This window comes from Carcharhinus amblyrhynchos, chromosome 22, assembly GCF_965287045.1.
Source record: "Carcharhinus amblyrhynchos chromosome 22, sCarAmb.v2.hapA, whole genome shotgun sequence".
NCBI lineage: Eukaryota > Metazoa > Chordata > Chondrichthyes > Carcharhiniformes > Carcharhinidae > Carcharhinus > Carcharhinus amblyrhynchos.
Window position 1 is genome coordinate 19,599,054 of NC_137345.1, and position 23,410 is coordinate 19,622,463.

Here is a 23,410-nt window from a genome sequence, read left to right on the forward strand (position 1 = left end):
GTTAGCCACATAACTAGGATTCTTTAGAAAATGATTTCTAATATATTCCTGCTTACTAAATTGAGTGCAGAATTTTATTTTCATCTCAAGATATTATTAATGCAGGCTTCACCTTTCGAACCTGATTTCCCTATCCAAGATTGCAGTTTGTGCATTTAAAACCCACGATGAACAAAATTTAAAAACTCTGATTGCGAACTTTATGAAAGGTAGCTCAGACACAATTAACTGAATTGAAAGACTATGTGCTTTGACTGGTTAAGACATTTATCGCCAACGACTAGATTACCACATCTCCTAAAGCAGCCTGACGCTACACTCCGTACCTGCTATGTGTTTAGTTTTCTTTTCTATTTAAATCAGCTCTTTCAGGCAATGCTTCCTTCTGCGATCATAAATGTATGCAGGATTTTCCCCCCAGATGGATATAATGTTGCAGTGGTGCCAGTTGGAAATCATTCAACAAACTAAGCTGATCACAAGGTAACAAAAGGTTACCTGAACAGTTGCTCCCCCCCAACCCCATCTCCCACTTGGGCCATTTCCTCCCCCTTTCTTGATAGGGATGCTGCTGTTATGACCTCTCCCCGCACCAGCTCTCCCACTCTGACCCATTTCTTGGAGCCAGTTCCCAATCCAGCTGCTGTGCAACTGGATTCAATGCTGTGCTCTGCAGGCGGGAATTCCCATTCGAGCAAAAGCTATTCTGACAGCTGGCAGTCAAAAGATGTGCCAGTTAGGTGTATTGACCATGATAAATTGTCCTTCAGTGTCTCAAAATGTGCAGGGTAGGTGCACTGGCAATGCTAAACTGCCCCTTAGTGTCTCAAAATATATACGCTAAATTGCCTTTCAGCATCCCAAGATGTGTGTTAGGGGGATACATACATTGGGTTTCAGGCATAAGGCCTAGCAGGATGCTCTACTGGAGAGTCGGTGCAGACTTGATGGGCTGAATGGCCTCCTTCTGCACTGTAGGGATTCTATGATTCAAGATGCACTGAATGGCACTAAATCCCTTGCCCTAGAGCTAAGCAAGAGCCTCAAAAGCTTATCAGCAAGTTATCTTGAGACAGTAAACTCCCAGTCGCAACAAAGCTTTTATTGTAACAGCTGACCAGCCAAGGGGAAAAAAAAAGACTCGTTCAAACGCTCACACATCTGCCCACGTCAATGGTTTCACTCTACTGAAAGAATCAAATTTAATTTCCACACAAAGTGGGGGCTTTGACAATCCAAAAGGAGCCTTTCTGTGGGTGTTCAGGTCACCAGTGAGGTTTTAAAACGTAAAGAGCTTTCCATTTGAGTTTAAAAGGTATTCGGTAACAAAGCACCAAAATCCAGACAATCCATTCAGCAAGCTGATTTATCTACCTTGGTGCAGGGCAAAGGTCAACTTTCACTGATCTCACCATTCTGATTACCACCAGAATGAAGGAAAAGCAAATGAAGTGGGCAACACAGTAGCACAATGGTTAGCGCTGCTGCCTCTCAGCGCCAGAGTCCAGGGTTCAGTCCCAGCCTCATGTCACTGTCTTGTGTGGGTTCCCTCCGGGCGCTCCAGTTTCCTCCCACAGTCCAAAGATGCGCGGGTTAGGTTGACGCTAAGGGGCCATGCTAAAAATTGCCCCTTAGCGTCAGGGGGATTAGCAGGGTAATTATGTGGGGTTACAGAAATAGGGTTGAGGGTGGGATTGTGGTCGGAGCGGACTCGAATGGACGAATGCCTCCTTTTGCACTGGAAAGATTCTAAGTGGATCTGATTCATGTTATTACAATTTCTTTTATTCAATCGTGGGACATGGGCGTCGCTGGCTGGCCAGCATTTATTGCCCAATCCTAATCTGATGACCTTCTGCGAGTTGGGTCAGCAGCTCTTTGAAGCCAATGTTCAGAGATTAACGCAAATCAGAGTTGGCGCTACCTCTTCCATATATCATTGTTTCAAAGCTAGAGCTTCCCCTGATGAAGGTGAAACATACTGTACAATTCACACTTAAGACCCGAGAGATCACAAAGCTTATGGTGCAGTGCACAGCAAAACTTTGTTTTTAAAAAAAGAAAATCATAATGGATTTAACATTCCTTCAAGCTTCAGGAATCTGGTGACACAGGTGAAAAGGTGAGGGTGGTGAATTTCTGGAACTCGCTGCCCCATAGTGCAGTAGGGTCTGAATCATTAAATAGTTTAACGGAAATAGATAGATACATTTCTAATTTTAAAAATGTTTTGAAAGGATACAAAGAATAGGTGGGGAGGTGGATTTGAGACTAGGGGAGATCAGCCATGATCTGATTGAATGGCAGAGCTGGATCGAAGGGCTGAATTTGCCCACTTCTGCTCCTAATTCTTATATGTATGAGAGTTAACAAGCATTTTTTCCTGGATGTTATACGGCTGCATTAGTGCAGGCTATTAGTTGAACAAAGTGACTTAAATACATATTTGTTATCAGCATCAGCAGCAGAAATTTCATTTTAACATTTGTGTAAATATCCTACCACTAGATGTCACCAGTATATTTTACCAACACAAAAAACGACTTGACATCTTACCTGCCGCAATTGCAGTTTGTGCATAGAATCCCTACGGTGTAGAAGGAAGCCATTCAGCCCATCAAGCCTGCACCAACAACAATCCCACCCAGGCCCTAAAACCCCGCAAGACCACCTATTTATCCCACCCTGACACTAAGGAGCAATTTAGCATGGCTAATCAACCTAACCTGCACATCTTTGGACTGTGGGGTGGAAACCAGAGCACCCGGAGGAAACCCACGCAGACACGGGGAGGACATGCAAACTCCACACAATGACCCAAGGCGGGAATTAAACCCAGGTCCTTAGCGCTGTGAGGCAGTCGTACTGACCACCGTGCCACCGTATCTGTCAATGCAGTGGAAAACGCGGCCAACTGTTTGACTTTCTCTACTGATAAGCAAAACCATCTTGATATACACCTTGGAAACTCTCGGCGATAACAGTTCTCCAAAGGAAGAAAATCTGAATGATAAATGTTTGTAAATCTAGAATCTTAATTCTGAGGTGCGATTATGTATTTAATATATGGGCAGTATTCAGTGAACTAAATTCAACAATTGTTTGATTATCTCTCTATTCAATGGCACCTTTGTCCCACCTTCAAAGAATTTTTGAAAATCCATAATTTTAGGCTCTAATAGAGAGAAAAAAACAATTCCATCTGTTCAATTGTTTATGCTTCGAGTTTTCTTGCTGAGGGTGATACATTGGCAATATGGTTTCACAAATCATCTCAGAGCACGAAAAATACCATAAAGAAGAGAGCCCTTTGTTCATGAAAAGACCAAAAATATATATATTTGCAGTAAACATGTGAAGGAAAATGCCTTCAGAAAACTAATAAATATAATCCCAAAATCAAGTGTGCTGACTCGATTAACTTCAAAAATGGTTGATTTCCATTATGTTTTCATTCCCCAACTTGGGTGCATGCCTTATTCATCACTTCACCATTGCTATTTACTTGCAATGTTGCAGAATTTTTCAGGTTATTATGGAACGACCCTCAGGGCAGAACTATTCACTGCTACTCAATCCTGTCCAGCTATAAATGTCTGCATAAATTTAGGTACCCAGTCTATCTTGCAATAATCTGACATGCTCAATACTTAAAGGGTTTTAGTTTTGAGGAAGAATTTGATAAGATACATCACTCGTCACAAAGCCATTTTTGGGGCTGGGGGAGGCGTTTAAATTGAGACTTTGTTTCTTTTTAACCTTTCCTTCCGCGTTCTGACCACATCCTCTCACCACAACTAAGCAGATTACAATGGTCGCACACTTTTGCAACATTTACAAACATGGAAAATTGAAGGGCAGGCCAAAAGATTAGCTGACCAATCAAGGCTGCCGCAAAGGTGGGATCATCATTAGCTTCCCATTTCCTTCCAATCTCATTGTTAAAGAAAAGTATGAAGCATTGTTCAAAATGATGGACAAAGTGACAGTTTTCCTTAACATATACACTTCCGCCAAGAGCGTGATTTTTTTTCTACAGCCTCGCCTCTCCTCCCTATACCAGTAACCTCAGTCAGTCTGATAAGCCACCAAGAACTTTGCGTTCTTCTTAATGCTGGCCTTTTATGAGTCTTGCAGTCTCTTCATCTCCAACTAAATGGGCTGTAGCCAAAAAGACCTCGAACTTGATTGAAACGCAAGATCTCAAGGAGTATTGGCAGGATGCTCGTGAAGATGATGTTCCCCTTGTGGGAGAATCTAGAACCAGGGGGTCACTGTTTAAAAATAAGGGGTGGCCCATTTAGCATGGAGGTGAGGCAAAATTCTCACTGAGGGTCATGAGTCTTTGGAAATCTCCTGGTGGAAGTAGGCTCTTTGAATGTTTTTAAGGCAAAGCTGGCTAGATTCTTGGTAAGCAAGGGGGTGATAGTTTATTGGGGTGGGGGTAGGGGAAAGGCAGGATGCAGATTTAAGATGACTACCAGATCATCCACAACCTTATTAAATGGCAGAGCAGATTCAAGGGACAGAATGGCCTACTCCTGCTCCTTGTTCGTATGTTGGTAACTTTGGAATTTCCCCCCTTTATTTTTCACCTCTCCTTCTTCCTTTAAAATGTCTCTACCTTCTTACCCAAAAACTTGAGGCCACCCAAATATCCTGTCGTTTGTTGGATGTCATTTTTTGCCCAATTGGGCTCCTGTGAATTGCCTTGGGATCAAAGTTAAAAACACTTCATAAATATAAGTTGCGGTTGTTTGCTGCACTTGAGAGATGCATAGAAGTTAACTTATACAGCTAATTAACAAGGCAACAGACAAAAAGAGTCACACATGTAGTTAATTTTAGATTCATTGACTGATGGGAGCAAAATTCATGAGGGCCAATGCTAAGAGCATCACACAATAGGTTAACTAACCTATTGTGTGATGCTTCACCACTTTCTCTTCCCTCGCCTTTCTAAACCACTTAGCAGATAACTTGTTCTCAGTCAGAAGGTAAGTGTTCAAATCGTTGCAAGGAATAAGATAAAGTTAATTGTGAAAGATCTGAGTGAAAATAGCACTAAACAGAGAAGTTGCTTTTGCACATGATGTGGCACAGAGCTGCTAGACTATGTCATTCAAGTTTTTTCAATCACAATCTGCGCACTTAATCTCGAGTAAAAACAAACCAGGCTTACATGGTGCTGAATCATATAGACCAGTTATACTCCAGGCGGGATTACTGGTCTGTTTTGAGTTAGCTGCTCCCAGCAAAGGGGTGGCAGTGGGAGAAGTACCACAATTGGTCTCAGCAGTGGTGGTCACGGGAAAACAAAAAGCAATGTTCTTGTCCAATTTCTGTGATCCTTGCTGGAAAATTGTGCTCGACATTGACTGCCTCACGTTTCTGTAACCTACCACTGCTCAGTCCAAGTTCACCAACAGTATTAGTTAGATCATTGGGGATTGACACTGATGTACCAGAGTACCGAGTCCTGAACTTTTGGGTTGGGGGGAAATGATCTTTAAACAGGAAAAGCATGATTGCACTGCTAGTAAATAAATAAATGCACTAACGAACAACTGTTTGATACCTACATGTTGTGAAGCACACACCAACCACAGTGAGGGTCTCCAGAGCTTAGACACTTGCTGCAGGTCTCATATTGTTCACATGACTCTACTGGCACCCTTGAGAGCTAAAAAACAAAATACAAAATGTAAGCATGTGGCACAAATAGAGTACACTGACTTGAAACTGTGTTGTGATGCATTAGTAACAATAGAACAGAAGAAACAGGGGCAATTTGCATCAATGACTTAGATAACGGGAGCAAAGGCATGGTAGCTAAAGATAGGTGGGAAAATGAAGAGGACACAAGGAGATTGCAGGTCATGGAATCCCTCCAGTGCAGAAAGAGGCCATTCAGCCCATTCAGCCTGCACTGACTACAATCCCAACCAGTCCCCATCTCTGTAACTCCACACATATTCACCCTGCTAATCTCCCTGACATTAACGGGGCAATTGAGCATGTCCAATCAACCTAATGGATATAGATCGGCTGAGTGAGCGGGCAAAAATCTGGCAGATGGAATGAGAGAGAAAAACATGAAATTATTGGCAGAGTTTTACATAAACAGAGAACAGCTGCAGAATTCCAAGGTGCAGAGGGATCTTTGTGTTCTAGTGCACAAGTCACAAAACATTACTATGTAGATAACACAAGTAATTAAGACAAATGGAATGCTAGCCTTTACTGTGAGAGAAATTGAACTTACAAGGAAGGATGTTATGCTCCTGTTGCAGTAAGAAGTCTCACAGCACCAGGTTAAAGTCCAACAGGTTTAATGGTAGCAAAAGCCACTAGCTTTTTCTACCAAATAAACCTGTTGGACTTTAACATGGCGTTGAGAGACTTCTTAGTGTGTTTACCCCAGTCCAACGCCGGCATCACCACATCATGCTTTTGTTACACAGGGCATTGGTGAGGCCACATCTTGAATACCATGTTTTGGTTTCCTCATTTCAGGAAGGATGTAAATGCATTGGAGGTGGGGCGGCTCAGAGGAGCTTTATTCGGATGATACCTGGAATGAGCAGGTTATCTTATGAGGAGAGGTTGGACAGGTTGGGCTTGTTTACACTGAAGCTTTGAAGGGTGAGGGGAGACTTGACTGATGTAAAGATTGGTCTTGACAAGGTGGACGTAGAAAGGATATTTCCTCTTGTGGATGAGTTGATAACAAGGGGACATTGTTTTAAAATTGGGTGTTCACCTTTTGCAACAGAGATTAAATGAAATTTTTTCCCCCCCAAGGGCTGTGACTTTGGAATGATCTGCCTGAGAAGATGATGGAGGTAGGGTTATTGAATATTTTTGTAGTGTAAGTAGGCAAATTGTTAGATAAGGGGATGAGAGGTTATCAGGGTAAATGGAAATGTGAAATTTCAGACACAAACAAATTAGCCATCTGCTTATTGAATAATGAACTTTTGGGGCGCTGCTCCTTCACCCAGTGAGTCACCTAATGAAGGAGCAGTGCTCCGAAAGCTCATGATTCCAAATAAACCTGTTGGACTTTAACCTTGTGTTGTGAGACTTTTTACTGTGCCCACCCCAGTCCAACGCCGACATCTCCACATCATAGGTTATTGAATGGCAGAGCAGGCTTGAGGAGCAGATAGGCCTATGTCAACACCTTTCCCTTACACCATTTTATTTCAAAAGGTACTAACTCATTTATTTTAAACATTAACAGACTGGCAAGTAGTGTCACATCCCAAACATGAAGATACACTTTTAATTTGATTTATCAACTCTTGCCGACTAACCAGAAAGTCAAGCTGGATTTTCATTGTTGAATGTCATGAATGCCTCACGTTATGGTCATTTTACAGCAACTTGAACGTTACCTGGGGCAGCTGCACAACTTTGAAGAGACTTCAAACAAGCACCATAAAAACCCAGCCTTTTCTGTTTGCACAAATTACTATTTAATAAAAGAGATTGTTTTCACGTGGGTATAATCAATGGTTTTATTGTATCTATTTGCTGAACCTGGTCAAAAATGTTTCATCCTAGACAAGCTGACCAGGGATCTTAGTTGAGATGTGTAGGCATTTCTATTTCATGCCCTTGCCTTTGTAAAATGCATGAATAATGCTCTCATTATTTGCTATTAGAGTTTTCCCCATTCAGGCAGCAGTATTCAGTTACTCAAAATCAAGATTCTCTGAGCTCCAGGGCACAATCCTGAAGAAAAATATCGTGGAAGGAATTTTTTTGAACAATGCAGCTGAAAATGGATCTGGCTTGTGAAAACGCCTCCCAAACCAGGGCTCAAAACAGAAGCAGCGGCAAGGCAATTCAGGCAAGGAAGGAGGCTGCATCTTAAAAGAACGCTTCTAGTTTAAGTGATATATCAAAGCAAGGAGGTTAGTTATTTAGGAAGCAGTAATAATGTGTATTAAAACATTTGGTGGTTCTTGACCTTTTTCCACTACTTTATAACATTCAGCTTCGGATATTTACACAAAATCGTTTAGTTTGATGTTGTCCAACACCAAGCATAACCAAACTGTCAGTAAAACAAGCCAAAGACAGAAAAGGATCACCATCGAGCATCACCACAGAATGGTAAGCTGTGGAAAAAACACACATAAAATGGAATCTAATTATAATATTACTGACCGACTGGGATCACTTTTGAAACAGGGAAAAAATAACAAGTAGCACAGTGGGAGTGGTTAGCACTGCTGCCTCAACACCAGGAACCCAGGTTCGAATCCCAGCTTGGGTGACTGACTGTGTGGAGTTTGCACGTTCTCCCCGTGTCTGCGTGGGTTTCCTTTGGGTGCTCTGGTTTCCTCCCCACAGTCCGAAAGACGTCCTGGTTAAGTGCACTGCCCATGCTAAAATTCTCCATCAGCGTACCCGAGCAGGCGCGGGAGTGTGATGGCTAGTGGATTTTCACAGTAACTTCATTGCAGTGTTAATGTAAGCCTATTTGTGATGCTAATAAACAAACTTGAAACTTAATTTGCGGTACAGTCTGTCTGATAAAGGTGGGTAGAGAGTGGAGGGTGATAAGAAGAGGAAGAGCTAGGATTTGGTTATTGTTTTTAATGTATCAACAGCATATCGGCAGAGTATTTAAGATGCACTGTTTTTATATATTTGCTCATTGTGTGAAGAAACACTTTGCAATGCTCTTGTTAAATTGCATTTCTAAATTTCAGCAGCATTCTTAATTATGGAAACCTAACAGGGAGACGCACGCAATAATTAATTCATCAAAGATTTGTTTTCATGTCCAGCTGAATCTGGGGAGAGTGATGCTTCCACCTGTCCCAAATAAAGAACAACTGCAGACTACTCTCTTCGCACGGCTATTGAAACCGTAGACAAATCCAACAGCTGAAGCTGGTCAGACTCAATAGCACCAGTGTCCTCCCTTTACAATAGGCATTTTCACACTGTACAGCTACAGACGAGAGAGACACATGCTGAAGAACCACCGCCCTGATGGTGGGGAAGAGTAAGCAAGTGGCCACCACTGCTCGACACTTGGCTACTACATCTGTTTCTACACCCCCTCATGACATTACACTTGAGCTTCTGGAACAAAGGATGCCCTTGATGACTGCACTGCTGCAATGACTAATAAATGGGAACTATGCAAACAATCTGGTTCAGTAACGTGTCATCTGGCTGTTAGAAGGATGTTTATTTTATATCAATAGCAAGCAACAGGTTATAACAATGTCAGAGGATATGACAGTGCATGACACGATCTTTAAAAACCAGTAGGCTGCAAAATGAATCCATCATAAAAGGCATTTTCTCTTTTTATTTTCCCCCAACTTTGCCTTTCATATTGACTCTGCCGCCTCCACATCAGTGATTCCTTCTCGTCTGTAGCTCCTGTTACTTCTTTGAGTCATTGCCTTTGCCGGTTTGCCACCGGGCTGTAACGGTGTAAGCTATTTCCTTCCTCCAGTCTTCAATGAGATTGTGAAACATTTTAAGAACTGCAAACTCGCTTAAGAACATTCTTTCCGCAATCCTATTATAAAAGGATAATTACGACTCAGCCATCATACTTCCATATTCTCCCCTTCTTCTCCCTCTGTTATGTTAATGGGTCTGCTCAGTGTTGAAGTAAATGTACCAGAAACGCGCGAGCTGGAAGAAATCTGGACGCATGTATTAGTGATAACCTAATTATAACTGGCCCATGTCTTCCAGTTACCAGATTTATGTATCGTGCTGCATTATTACCCATTCAACAGCTTTGCAACTTCAGATTCTGCAGAAACAGCTGAAGCACCATTTCACCTGAACACTATTACTCACTTGTACAGAGAGTTGTACCAAGACTGATGAAATGTCCCCTCCAGCTGACAGTCAATTGATGCTGCAGTTCAAACTGAGGTTCACTCATTTTGCGTCTCGTGCTTTCCCACTGCAGCCACTTGGGGCACATGCACAAGTCTTTGAATTCCTCAATCAGAGGGACACTTCCCTTCCTTATAAAGGACATAACGCCTTACAAAAAGTATAATCAGGAAACAAAAAAGCAATTCTTTGACTTCTGAACATTCACATTCGCCCCCAAATCGTTTCAAATCCATCAAAACAGGGTCTGAAGGACCAGTGAAATACTTCCAAGAACATGTTCTGAAACCTCCCTGTAAAGAAAAGTCAACAAAGACGACATTTCTGGAACTGACTGCATATTAGAAATGGGAAGTGACAGGAGGATTTTGCAGGATAGAAACATTTTCTAGCAACATCGCAGGCCGAGCTGGACACATCCATTGTATTAATGTCCGGATTTCTCTGGTGTCGTAAGGCAGTGAAAATGGAAAATTTAGTATTCAGCCAAAACTTCATTCACCGCAACAGAACCATAGGATCCCAACCAATACCCTACCCCATGAAAGTCTTTTATACATTAGGATAAATCAAAGCAGCGATGCTGGTCATAGAATCCCTACATTGCAACAGGTCATTCGACCCACTGAACCTACACTGACAGCAATCCCAGCCTCTCTCTATAATCCCACGTATTCACCATGACACCAAGGGGCAATTTACCACGGCCAAATCAATTTAACCTGCACATTTTTGGACTGTGGGAGGAAACTGGAGCACCCAGAGGAAACCATTCAGACATGGGGAGAATGTGCAGTCTCCACCGAGTCACCAGAGGCCGGAATTGAATCCATTACCTGGGAGGCAGCAGTGCTAATCACTGTAAATGATAACACAGAAGAATAGCCAATGTCCTGTCATACTAGAACAGAAACCAAATCATAAGCATTGGCCATGATATATGTTGGGTTTTATTCCATACAAAATTCTGCATTGGCTTATAGACTTGGGCATTCTCCATTTCAAAGGAAAACAGAAGAGTCTTCAAAGCCACAACTCGACAGAGAAACTGACACACTCAAGACAGTGGGAGCATTTTCAAAGACGACTCTATTAAAAGGAATTTTCTATCATTCAGAAGATAATATTCAGCATTTCAGAAGAAAGGCACATTCAAACATTTCATTCCTTACGGGGAGGCAGTGTGCAGAATTCAATAGTTGTGAAGGGAATTCAGTGCTCTGGGGACTAGACATGCAGAGTGTTGTGTGTTACAGTAATAGGTGGAATATAACATTACCAAATAAAACACAACCAACAACTGATACTTTAGAAGCAATACACTGAACTACAAAAGGAAATCCGTTTGCATTGTTTGTATCAATCATACACATGGCTGCCTGTATGTACCACTAAATAATTAATTCCAGCGGTTGCTGTTTTCATTAGTAAAGGATTGAAATAATTCATTTCAACGTAACTTCTGGGTGAGGTACATCAAGGTGACAGTAATCTGGAGAGGGTAAAGGTCGAAATAATAAAACAACCAGTCGTGTTGCTGAGCAGGGCCGCACTCACGAGGGGATGAACTGATTCAGACTAACTCCCAGCCGGAGCGAGGGAGGAATGATTGCTATAGATGGGTAAGTACCAAGCAGCATTGTCCCTTTCTCTTGGAAAAAAAAACCTTTTTTAAAAAAATGACAAGGATTTTACAATGTAATTGCTTGCAATTGGCAGCACAATCCATCACATGGTTGCACTTTCTGAGTCAATTTAACTATCAATCTCTTACTGTACCCTCCACCAGAATCACTGATAAGTGGATTGGACTATTTGAAACGCTTGCAAGTGGGAATGCCTCCCCGCCCAGTTAAATGAAAATTAGCCGTCCCAATTCTTTACATGCATACGTACACGTGTGCAAGTGAAAATTATTAGAAATCTCTCAAGTGACAGTACGGCATATTAAAACTGTATGTGCCCTAGGTGAGCAGTTATAATCGCGACAAAATAAGCTGCGGTGCATTGCACCTCATGCATTTTGTATTACAAAATAAATAAACCAAGCTTTGGAGATGTTAATGTGCATCACTGCGGGCTACGACTGCAACTGAAATTCGTGACCAGGAAAATTATATTAGTTCTAACCATCGCTATAAGATCATACAAGTCTTACAGAAATATATTTTTCAGCCCAGGGCAGGATAGCATTTTTCACGTGTTTCTTTCAAAAGCACAACCAGACTTTTTCTGGTAAGACAGAATTTTACATCAACACCCACCGTCGCCAGGGTGAAAATACTTCAGTAATTTTAAACAGAACAGCAATTATATCTAAGGTTACTAAAATAAGATCTCAATTTGAAACACTTTTAAATTGGTGGTTGCCATAGGAACTGTTGAACTCTCCCCACAGCAGCCATCTGAAGGGCAGCCCATAAAACAGCTAACTCCATTAGAAGTACTCGGGGTTGCCAAGGTCAAAAAGCGAATGTGTTTCTAACGCTTTCGGGTATCATGAAATTCAACTCATTTGCTTTTATAATTAGGGATATTAATCCCACCGACAACTTGGAGAGAGAGGAAAAATTAGTTTTGACTAAATATATTTGTGTGTCGAGAGAATCAGGGTGGAGAGACAACAGCAACAGACATCAACAATATAAACATTGGATAATATCAGTAGGATTATGGCCATCAGGAATCTGGAGAAGTTAAATTGAGAATGGTTAACCAAACAAGTAGCAAATTTATCCAGAAGTATATTATTGACTGCCCCTCGCTGGCCAGGATGTTTCCCACGAGTCTGAAGAGACACATACAAGATTTGCAGATTTTATGGTGTGCTGGACATTTCTGGTTATGCAGGATATCTGGTTGTTAATTATTAATTTGGGTCACGGCGTGTTCTGTTCGTCGCTCCCGCTTCCCCACTTCATTTTGTTCTCATTGGGTCCTCCGCACAGACTCTGCCACCATCTGATACAGTCCAAGGCGATGGACTCCCAGGAGTTGATGTCAACGCTGCCTTTCAGCGCACACTTGAAGTGCTTCTTCTGTCCTCCTTCTGGTGCATCTGCCCTGGCTGAGCCAGGAGAAAAGCCCACCTGTTTTGGGAGCCCCGTATCTGACATCCAAACTGCATGACCAACCAAAAGAAGCTGCTGGTGAATGGACATTGCCTTGAGACTGATGGTGTCTGCTTGGGAATAGACACTGATGTTTGGTTTACTAGGCTGATGCCGGAGTTGAGGGGGTTGAGCTATGAGGAGAGGCTGAATAAATTAGGTTTGTACTCGTTAGAGTTTAGAAGAATGAGGGGAGATCTCATTGAGACGTATAAGATGATGAATGGGATGGATAGGATAGAGGTGGAGAGGCTCTTCCCGCTCAGAAAGGATAGTAGGACTAGGGGGCACAGCCTCAAGATAAAGGGGGGGCGGTTTAGAACGGAGTTGAGGAGGAACTTCTTCACTCAAAGGGTGGTGAATCTCTGGAATTCTCTGCCCGTTGAAGTGGTGGAGGCTACCTCGCTAAATATTTTTAAGACGCGGGTTGATGGGTTTTTGATAAGAGAGGGGATTAAGGGTTATGGGGAGAGGGCGGGAATGTGGAACTGAGCCAAGACAGATCAGCCATGATCTTATTGAATGGCGGGGCAGGCTCGAAGGGCTAGTTGGCCTACTCCTGCTCCTATTTCTTATGTTCTTATGTCTGTCCTCCCACTTAACATACAAGATCTTCTGCAGGCAAAGTTGATCGTACTACTTTGAGGTGCATCCTGTCTGTTATCCATGTTTCAGCCCTACACAAGGGAGGCCTTATACAACCACATGGTAGACCATGAGCTTGATTTCATTTTTGATGTTGAAATGTTGCACTCGCTTGCTCAGGTGGCCAAAGGCTGCACAGGTAGACTGCAGGTGATGCTGGATTTCTTTGTCAAGTGTTCCACATTTCCCTGGCACTCATCATGAATCAGCATTAATGGGGCTGGAATGTGCTCATTTCCAACTTGCTGATGGAGGACTCTGTTCTTCTGAGTGTTGAGTGCAAGTCCCACCTTCTCATACGTCTCAGTAAATAAGTTGACAATTTTCTGGATATCCGTTTCCAAGACAACACTTACTGCAGCATATTGGAGCTCAGTGACTGGGTCGAGATGGCTTTAGTTTACTGTCCATTTGATAAGTAAGTTGCATTCCTGGAGAGAGTTCCTGTCGAGTCAGATGGACCATGGTAGCAGTGGAGATCAAATAATGTCAAAGTGATAACACAACCTAGGCTGACTCCCATCTTCACCTCAAAAGAAGCTGCAATGGATCACCATTCGCCTAGCATCATGAGGCAGGTGAAGGATAATAACGCAATTTAGAGGATATCTGAACTTCCACAGTATCTTTGAGTAGCTCTCTTGCCACAGAATCTAAGGCCTTTGTTAACCCAAAGAACACCATGTGGAGAAGGCAAAATACCAAGAATGCTGGAATCTGAAACAAAAACTGAAAATGCTGGAAGAAGTCAACAGGTCTGACAGCATCTGTGGAGAGAGAACAGTCTGGATGACCCTTTGTCAGAGCACCCAGACTCGAAAGGTTGGCTCCATTCTCCCTCCACAAATGCTGTCAGATCTGCTGAGATATTCCAGTGTTTTCTGTTTTGGTTGGAGAAATCGATGTTGCTCACAACTTTTGTCCTGTAATTAGCCAGTTGCAAATATCATGTCGAAAGTGCCTCTTGATGGGCTAAACCCACATTGAGATTTGGGGAGAGCTCTTCATCAAGTGTACTAAGTTGATTCAGAAAGATGACCTTTCCTGCAATGGAAAATAAGGGGATGCCTCTGTAATTTCTACAGTTAGATTTGTTCTTTTGTTGAAGGTTATCATAATAATGGAGTTCTTGCTGGTCATTCAGTACTACTTCTTAATTCCATATCTATAGGATAAGGTCATGTGATATAATGTTAATTCTACTCCTTTATGTTTAAAGATTTCAGTAGCGATCCATTATTTCCTGATGCTTTGCTGTTCTTCATTTGTGAGTGTTTAAGGGGAGACAGTGGCATAGTCACTGAACTGGTAATCTAGAGACCCAGAATAATACCCTGGGGACCCAGATTCGATTCCCATCATGGCAGATGGCGAAATCTGAATTCAGTAAAAATCTGGAATTAAAAAGTCTAAAAGACAATCATGAAACCATTATTGATTGTCTGAAAAGCCTATCCAGGTTCATTAATGTCCTCACTCGGTCTGGCCTACAGGTGACTCCTGGTCCACAGCAATGTGGTTGACTCTTGAATGCTCTCAGAAATGGGCAATAAATGTTGGCCCAGCCAATGATGCCAATATTCCATGAACAAATAATGTAAAAAAAACCAAAAGTTTCCACTACCTCCATTGGCTTGGCAGAATTCCGAGATCTGGGTGTTATGGGAGTCGAGTTGAGAAGAATCAACAATTGATTCTTGACTAAGTTTTTAAAATGCTCCATCCAATGGGCATTGGCAGCTTCCCTTTCCTTAATCAGATCTCCCCTTTCCTCAGGCCTCTTGAAGAGCTGGTCCTTGAGCCATAAATAGTCTTGAGGCAGCGAATAAGCCAACAATATCATTCAAGTCAGTCAGATGTTAAATTGCCTTTGCCTTGTCTGCCACGTATTTTGCACGTCACAGGTATGCTGCGAGGCACAGAAAATCTTGTGCCTAGGATCAATCAGTTCATTGATATGCTGATCATTCTCATCACACCAATCCTGGTGGTTCCTGACCCAAAATCCAAGTCTCTCTTTCCAGGCATTGATGACATTGGACTTAAGGACATCCCAAGCACTGTGGACACTTTCCTTCTGATCTTGATTGAATCATTGTAGAAATCCTACAGTACAGAGAAAGAAGCCCTTTGGCCCATCGAGTCTGCAATGACCACAAGCCCAACCAGACCCTACCCCAAAATTTCAAAAAACTGTGGGCTGGTTTGGATTGCGAATCTACATCCATCATTCCTGATCTGGCTGGCTCCATTGGTCCTAGTCCTCTGCAATTTTCCTGAGTCAGGCCAGCTTCTCAAAAAATCATGGGTGACCTCAGAGGTGTTGTGAGCCATAGTCTGCATGAGGGAACCAGTGAAAGGCAAGGTGAAAAGGGCCTTATGTGCCACCATGCCAAGATATGACACCCTGCACCCTCCGACATCCCCTATAGTACCTCACACCAAACCATGGTACTTCATTACCCATTTACCCACAATAAACTGCATAGAACCAATTAACCCTCTAGTGGCAGTAGTATGTGTAAACAAAACATTTAAAAAGTCATTGATTCCACTTACTTAAAAAAAAAACTCCTTTTTACTATAGCCCATTAAGTGCAAATCATCTAGACCCTTTAAACTATCAATAGCTGAAATTGTAAGCACTTGAAACCTCTACTGTGTGGAAATAAATATTGTGAAACTGACAGAAAAATCAGAGTGCTAGAGCTGTCAATCAAGCAATGATTGCTCTGGGGCTCAGTGTTTCAGTAATCTAATGAATGCTTGAGCCCTTAGCCAAAAATACATACGAGTCTTTGAAGAAAACCCAGAAATCTATTAATCTGTTGAAAAGGATGAACCTCAGAGAAAATGGTGTTTGATTGACACACGTGGCTCTCTGCTCCATGCTGTCAATTTCATAATATTTATTTACAAGTTTAAACATTTCAAGTGCAATCTGTCATTGATATGTTAAAGGGCCTGGATGATTGACACTTTTATTAGGTTGTAGTAAAAATACTTTTTTTTAAAGAATGCAGAAGTTACCAATGAATGGCATTTTAAAAGCTGCATTTTAAAAATGCATATTACTGTCACTATAGAGTTCATTAATTCTACATTGTGTATAGTGGGCATTCAAGTACCAAAGCTTGGCACAGGGACCATGAAGGGAGAGAGGCATGAGTTGGTTTGGATGGTGTGGGGGTTTATAGGGGCTTGCAGTTTGGAGACCCTATTTTTATTTTAACTGGGACAAAATGCCACAGGACAAAGGCAGGTCTTTTAAATAGACCACCTGCATGCCCTGTGGCTGTCTCCTTTTGGTAGTTTGGCTGGCCTGACTGCTGCCCGCACCCATCCCTCCCACTCAGTGAAAACCCCCATTCTTGTGGGCACTTTGTTCCAAGGCAGGTGGGTGGAGACATTCTGCTGAAACAAGAATGAAAACCCAGCCCTTTGTGTCTGAAATATTATTGATCGAGGTTGAAGTAGATTTTTGCTCCTCACTGTAACAGCAACAATCTACAAATAAAAACAAGAAATTTCCCAATTTTCATATAGCAGCTGAAAAAAAAACGGAAACCAACTTTAAAGACATCTCCGTAGCAACTGAAGTTGGGTGCAACCATGAAAATCTTTACTGTTTGCATGAAGGGTCAACTGAGTGCTTTGAAAGGCATGTGATAAAATCAAAGAGGCTAAATTTAAGATATAACGCAGTCCATACTTTGCTGCTACGACACCTACAATGCAATAACCACTGGCGATCTCAGAGATAAATTCATAGAATCATAGAAATCCTACAGCGCAGAAGGAAGCTATTCAGCTCATCAGGTTTGCACTGACCACAATCCCACCCAGATCCCTATTCTCGTAACCATACACATTTATCTTGCTAATCCCTCTGAGACTAGGGTCAATTTAGCATGGCCAATCCACCTAATTCACGCACCTTTGGAGTGTGGGAGGAAACCGGAGCACCCGGAGGAAACCCACGCATGGGGAGAATGTGCAAACGCCACAGAGACAGAGACCCAAGGCCGGAATCGAATCTAGGTCCCTGGCACTGAGACAACGCTACTTACCACTGTGATTGAATTCAAAAGAATTTTCACTGACAGCAAACCACAATGTATCAATCGTAAGTTCTATTTACTTATGTATTACATAAAACAATGCAACATCATGGGTGGCTCTCATGGTTTTTAATTTTTCCCAACATTTTTGTACAAGGTTTGAACATTGTTCTGTAGGGAGACGGATCAGATAGTCAATGTTGTTACAATGCTTTGATCCCAGAGATTTCAAGCTTTGATGCCAATGGAAATTTAATTAAAAGGAAACACATACTTAAGGCAAAACTCACTCCCTATAGATTTATGGAACACTTGAGGCCAGAATTGCTGTTTCATGGGCAAGTTGCTTAAGCATCGCTGCTAACAATTGGAGATTACATTAACAAACTTAAAACAACAGCAATTAGGAATTTCATTTGCAGGCAAGGCAGCTTAAATTTTTGCAACAGGCACCAGTTATGATCACAAGGAAATTTAGTTCAATTACCACGCGTGCCCGAGTAGAGGCGGAGTAGGACTACACGGAACCCAGCCAGTAGATTTCACATCCCGACTATTCTATAGAAGACCACCTTTACAGTAGCATCTGTGACACTTGTCACTGGATAATTAAGGAACATATTACCAATCTGGACAATGCAGCCAAAATAAAATCAGACATGAAAAAACACAAAAGCTCACCAAGTCCCATATTGATTCCGAAGTCACTTTTGATGCAGAGAGCGTTACGTAGTTTGACACATGGCTGTACAAATATCCTATTCAGCCTCTAAACAGCTATATGGTTACGGGGAAAGTACACATTGCCAGGAAATGTTATCCTGTTCAGTAACATACGTCTCATGAGCAGAAACACTAACTGGATTTTTGCACTGACCCCCATCTCCTTAGAATGGCAATCAGTTCCGCAGCCCACTGAAACTGCACCTGTGGACACATTCTCAAGGCATGCAGTCCAGTTTGTATGATAAAGAGTGACATTGGAACATCATTCGATTCTATCAACTGAGATATCTATGACTGTAACACTATATTCTGCACCCTCTTCTTCCTATCTACTCTGACCAGTACATTTTGCCGTATAGTGCACAAGAAACAATATTTTTCACTGTATCCTAATATGTGACAATAATGAAACAAATCAAAAGATGATACCGAGTTAAGCACTAAATAAAGAAACACAAGGTCGTACCATAGAAAGCATTCTTTCTGGTTATATCACAGCTTGGTACGGCTCCTGCTCTGTCTAAGACTGCAAGAAACTACAAAAGGTCGTGAATGAAGCCCAGTCCATCACTCAAACCAGCCTCCCATCTAATGACACTGTCTGCAATTCCTGCTGCCTCAGAAAAGCAGCCAGCATAATGAAGGACCCCATGCACCTTGGACATTCTCTCTTCCATCTTCCTCTGTTGGGAAAAAGATACAAAAGTCTGAGGTCACATACCGACCGACTCAAGCACTGCTTTTTCCCTGTTGCCAACAGACTTTTGAATGGACCAACTTCACATTAAATTAATCTTTCTCTACATCCTAGCTATGACTGTAAACACTACATTCTGCCCTCTCTCCTCTCCTTCCCTATGTACGATATGCTTTGTATAGCACGCAAGAAACAATATTTTTCACTGCATGCTAATACACGTCAATAATAAATCAAATTTATAGGAGAGATTTCTTCCTCTCCAGTTTTCCGCTGGAAGGGAATTATTCAATTTTAGTTATTTTTGCTACATGCAGGACACAGAGACAGGCCACGAGTCTGTCCGAGCTGGAACGGAAATAGAACCCAATTAATTTGATTCACACTTCAGCCAACTGAGCAAACTGTGTCCTTTATTCCCCAGGATTAACTAATTCCATTGAAAATGAACTGCTTTTGAGATAAGATCTGAAGTTTCTAACAGGATCATACAAGCAACATATAAACAGTTATTTCCAACACGTTTCCTTGAAGACGAAGAAGCCTTTAGGTTTTGAATTGATGGATGTCACGTGCATCCTTGAGAACAGGAGTTAGCTATGCTGCTGTTGACCAGATGGTCCATAAGGAGGGCAATGTGGCGCATTGCAAAACTCTTCGATATGCATATGCACAGTGTACACAGGTGCATATGGAAAATCGAAATGGCACAGTCTAGTTTTGTAACCATCTGAGGGCTAATAAATTAACAGCAGACAACTCTGCACAACTTCAAAATATTGCATGAATCCAGAGCACAAAATCTGCTTAATGTAGGGTAAAATGCACCATGTCACATCCCTTTCTTCCCTCTCCATGATCATGGGGCTGCGCTGCTGTTAGGTAACTGTTGTGCCCAGAAATATGTCAAAAAGCTGACAGAATTACAAGTGTGCCTGGCAGATCCTCAATGTCAAGTGATTCAGAACTCAGATTCACAACCCGAGAACTGTGAAGCAAGCCTGTTAATTACCTTTTTTAATTAACAGTCGTGACAGTCAAAATGAGTTTCCTCAACCTCGCAAAAGTATTGTGCTGTCAGGGCATTTTAAATGTATTTTTATTAAAGGGAGCACGATTTGAATTTCCTGGTCAAGTACAGCAGTGAATGGTTAATGGTGACCGTGCTATGACCTTACTCTGCACACAGAGGGCTCGCATTACCATTCTCATTTTAATAAGAGGCTCTTCCAACAGGAATTGCACTCCAATGCTGATTCCTTCAATGTCCAGGCTCCCACTGGAACCACAGAGATTTTATGGAACTGCAGTAGAGTTTGTGTCCAATCCTGACTTGGCTTTCTTCCCACTAATTCATTTTGCATGAACTGTCAAGGTTTACAGTGACAGCTGTTAAGTCTCAAACTTAACCCTTCAATACGCCATTGCAATATTTTCCCTCAAAACAAACTGATATTGTCACAGATTGTTTTAAAATAAGTCTTCAGATAACCTGAAATGATGAATGCTCTGTTGCCTCAGGGGAGGCCTAGTGGTATTATCGCTCGACTGTTAATGTAGTCGCTCAGCTAATGTTCTGGAGACCTGGGTTTGAATCTGCCATGGCAGATGGTGGAAATCTTAAAAAAAAAATTTTAGGGCAGCACGGTGGCACACTGCACACTGCTGCCTCTCAGCACCTGGGTTCAATTCTGGTCTTGGATGACAATGAGGAGTTTGCACATTCTCCCTATGCCTGCGTGGATTTCCTCCGGGTGCTCCGTTTTCCTCCCACAGTTCACACATACGCAGGCTAGGTTGATTGGCCACGCTAAATTGACTATTAGTGTCAAGGGATTAACAGGGTAAATAAGTGGGGTTGAGGATAGGGCCTGGGTGGGATTGTTGGTAAAGGCTCTTTGGGCTGAGTAGCTTCCTTTTGCACTGTAGGGATTCCATTTCAATTCTTATCTTAAATTCAAAGGAACCTTTACTAATTACTTGTTGAAAACTAAAGTATTCTTTTTCAAAGTTATTTAACCTTTACGCTCAACAAGGAGTTTGCACATTCCATGTCGACGTAGGTTTCCTCCAGATGCTCCAGTTTCCTCCCACTGTCCAAAGATGTGCAAGTTAGGTGGATTGGCCATGCCAAATTGCCCCTTGGTGTCCAAGGGTGTTTTGATTTGATTTATCATTGTCACATGTACTGGCGTGCAGTGAAAAGTATTGTTTCCTGTGTGCTATACAGGAAGTATATCGTTCACAGGGGAGAAGGAAAGAGAGGGTGCAGAATGTAATAAAGAACAAAGAGTACAGCACAGGAACTGGCCTTCTGGCCCTCCAAGCATGCCAAGCCTGTGCTGAACATGTTTACCTATCTATACAAATAGCTTATATCCCTCCATTCCCTGCTTGTTCATATGCCTATCAAGATCAATCTTAAATGTGGCTAATGTAATTGCCTCAATCATCTTACTTGGCAGTGCATTCCAGACCCCCACCGCACTCTATGTAAAAAACTTCCCACCCATCTCTACTGAACCTTTCCCCTCTTACCTTGAACTTGTGCCCTCTTGTAATTGTCATTTCTGCCCTGGGAAAAGCTTCCAACTGTTCACCCTATCCATACCTCTCAATTTTATAAGCTTCTATCAGGTCACCCCTCAGCCTCCATCTTTCCCAGGAGAACAAATCCCAGTTTATTCAATTTCTCCTCATCAATAATACCCTCCATACCAGACAACATCCTGGTAATGTTACAGTTATAGCTAGGATAGAGAGAAAGATCAGCTTAATACAAGGTAGGTCTATTCAAAAGTCTGATGGCAGCAAGGAAGATGATATTCTTGACATGGTGGATTGGATGAGCTATGGTAAATGCATGGGACTATGGGGATAAGGCAGGGCTGGGCCTGTGTAAGATTATCTCAGAGAGTCGGTGCAGTCTTGATGGGCTGAATGGCCTCGTTCTGCACCGTAAGATTACATGGATTCTATGTTAACTTTCCCCACTTTAAATGCCAAGCTGAGATTCATGAACAAGTTTAAAGTAGTTTCCCCTAATAAATATATTCAGACATAGCTGGGTATAAGAAGAACAAAACCACATCAGTGTTTTGATTAACGCGTGATTAAGAATGATTATTCATATTAATAACAGGAGGAACTTTTCTTGCTGCATTGCTGCTAAAATATCTGCTTCTGGAATGGATGAACACTACATTTCATCTTCATATTTTTACCCCAATTTTCTTTATTTCAAAAGCTCATGACCACCTATAAAGTGCTCTGTGACGGAAGAGGAGCCTGGGTGGGTGAGAGGCAGAATATTGGGTGTAATATTGTAGTTTTAAGAGGGGAAGGATGTCCGAAGCAAAAATGCCAAAAAAAACACAAGGGAAGATGCACCCCTTAACTCCTCACACTCTTCCCCCTGTAGTTTCTTCCTACTCTGGTTCAATCTACTCTGGTTGGACAGTGAGTGCTCTTAAGCTACTCAATTGCACCTACATTTTCCTTTACATCTTATTGCATCAAGTTGGGCTATTACAACGCTAGAAAGACATTGCTGAAAATCATAGTTTTTTTGTGTAAAACAGGAGATGGTGACATAAAAGAAAGGTTGTAAGCACTGTTCCGAAAAAGACATGACAAAATAAATCCAAATCCCAAATGATTCAACTTCAATTTCAGAGACCACCAGCTTTGTTCAATTGAATGCACACACATTTACTGAAACGATAAGTGATCTTTTAGTGCACCGAGCATTACCATGCTGTTGCGGAAGTTAGTGCAGAAATGCTATCAACTAAGGGTAACCAAGTAGCTTTGAAGGACTTGAGTTGTGTCTGGAAGGAACAAGGTTGTGCTTCACTGTGAGAAGGCTTGGATCTGGAATGGTTGATTCACTGCTCTGGCATTTATGCATCCAATTCAGTTCCTTTTGTCTCTGCCGAGTCTCGTAAACCCTCTTGCTGACAGATTAAAGATCCCAGGAGACTAAGCAGAACACACAGTAATGAAAGGAGTGGTATAATGAGGAATTAATGGGCTCTAGCGCCTATTCCCCCAAGACAGTGTAAAAATAAATCTCAAATTAAAAACAAATGAATTATTTGAAAATTATAAAGAAGAAAGACCCAACGGGTATTCATATTAAGCGATGCGTAGTAATAATAGGGGGTAGAGGAAAGGTGCCAGTCGATTTTAAATCCAATAATCTGTCTGCATCGATTCAAAGCATAAACAATTAGGAAAAATGTGCTTTCTTTCAGCGGAATAAAGGATTCTTATTGTTTCTGGAC

General features: G+C 41.9%; 1 protein-coding gene across 3 annotated transcripts in view; it reads right to left on the reverse strand.

Moving 5' to 3' along the window:
• Nucleotides 1-23,410, reverse strand: part of LOC145356986 (plexin-A2-like) — a 470,896-nt gene that overhangs the window by 195,282 nt on the left and 252,204 nt on the right. For all 3 annotated transcript variants that reach the window (XM_080210014.1, XM_080210012.1, XM_080210013.1), the window contains one exon: nt 5,583-5,683. In XM_080210014.1, coding sequence (XP_080066140.1) covers nt 5,583-5,683 — 101 coding nt within the window. The remainder of the gene's footprint in view (nt 1-5,582; nt 5,684-23,410) is intronic.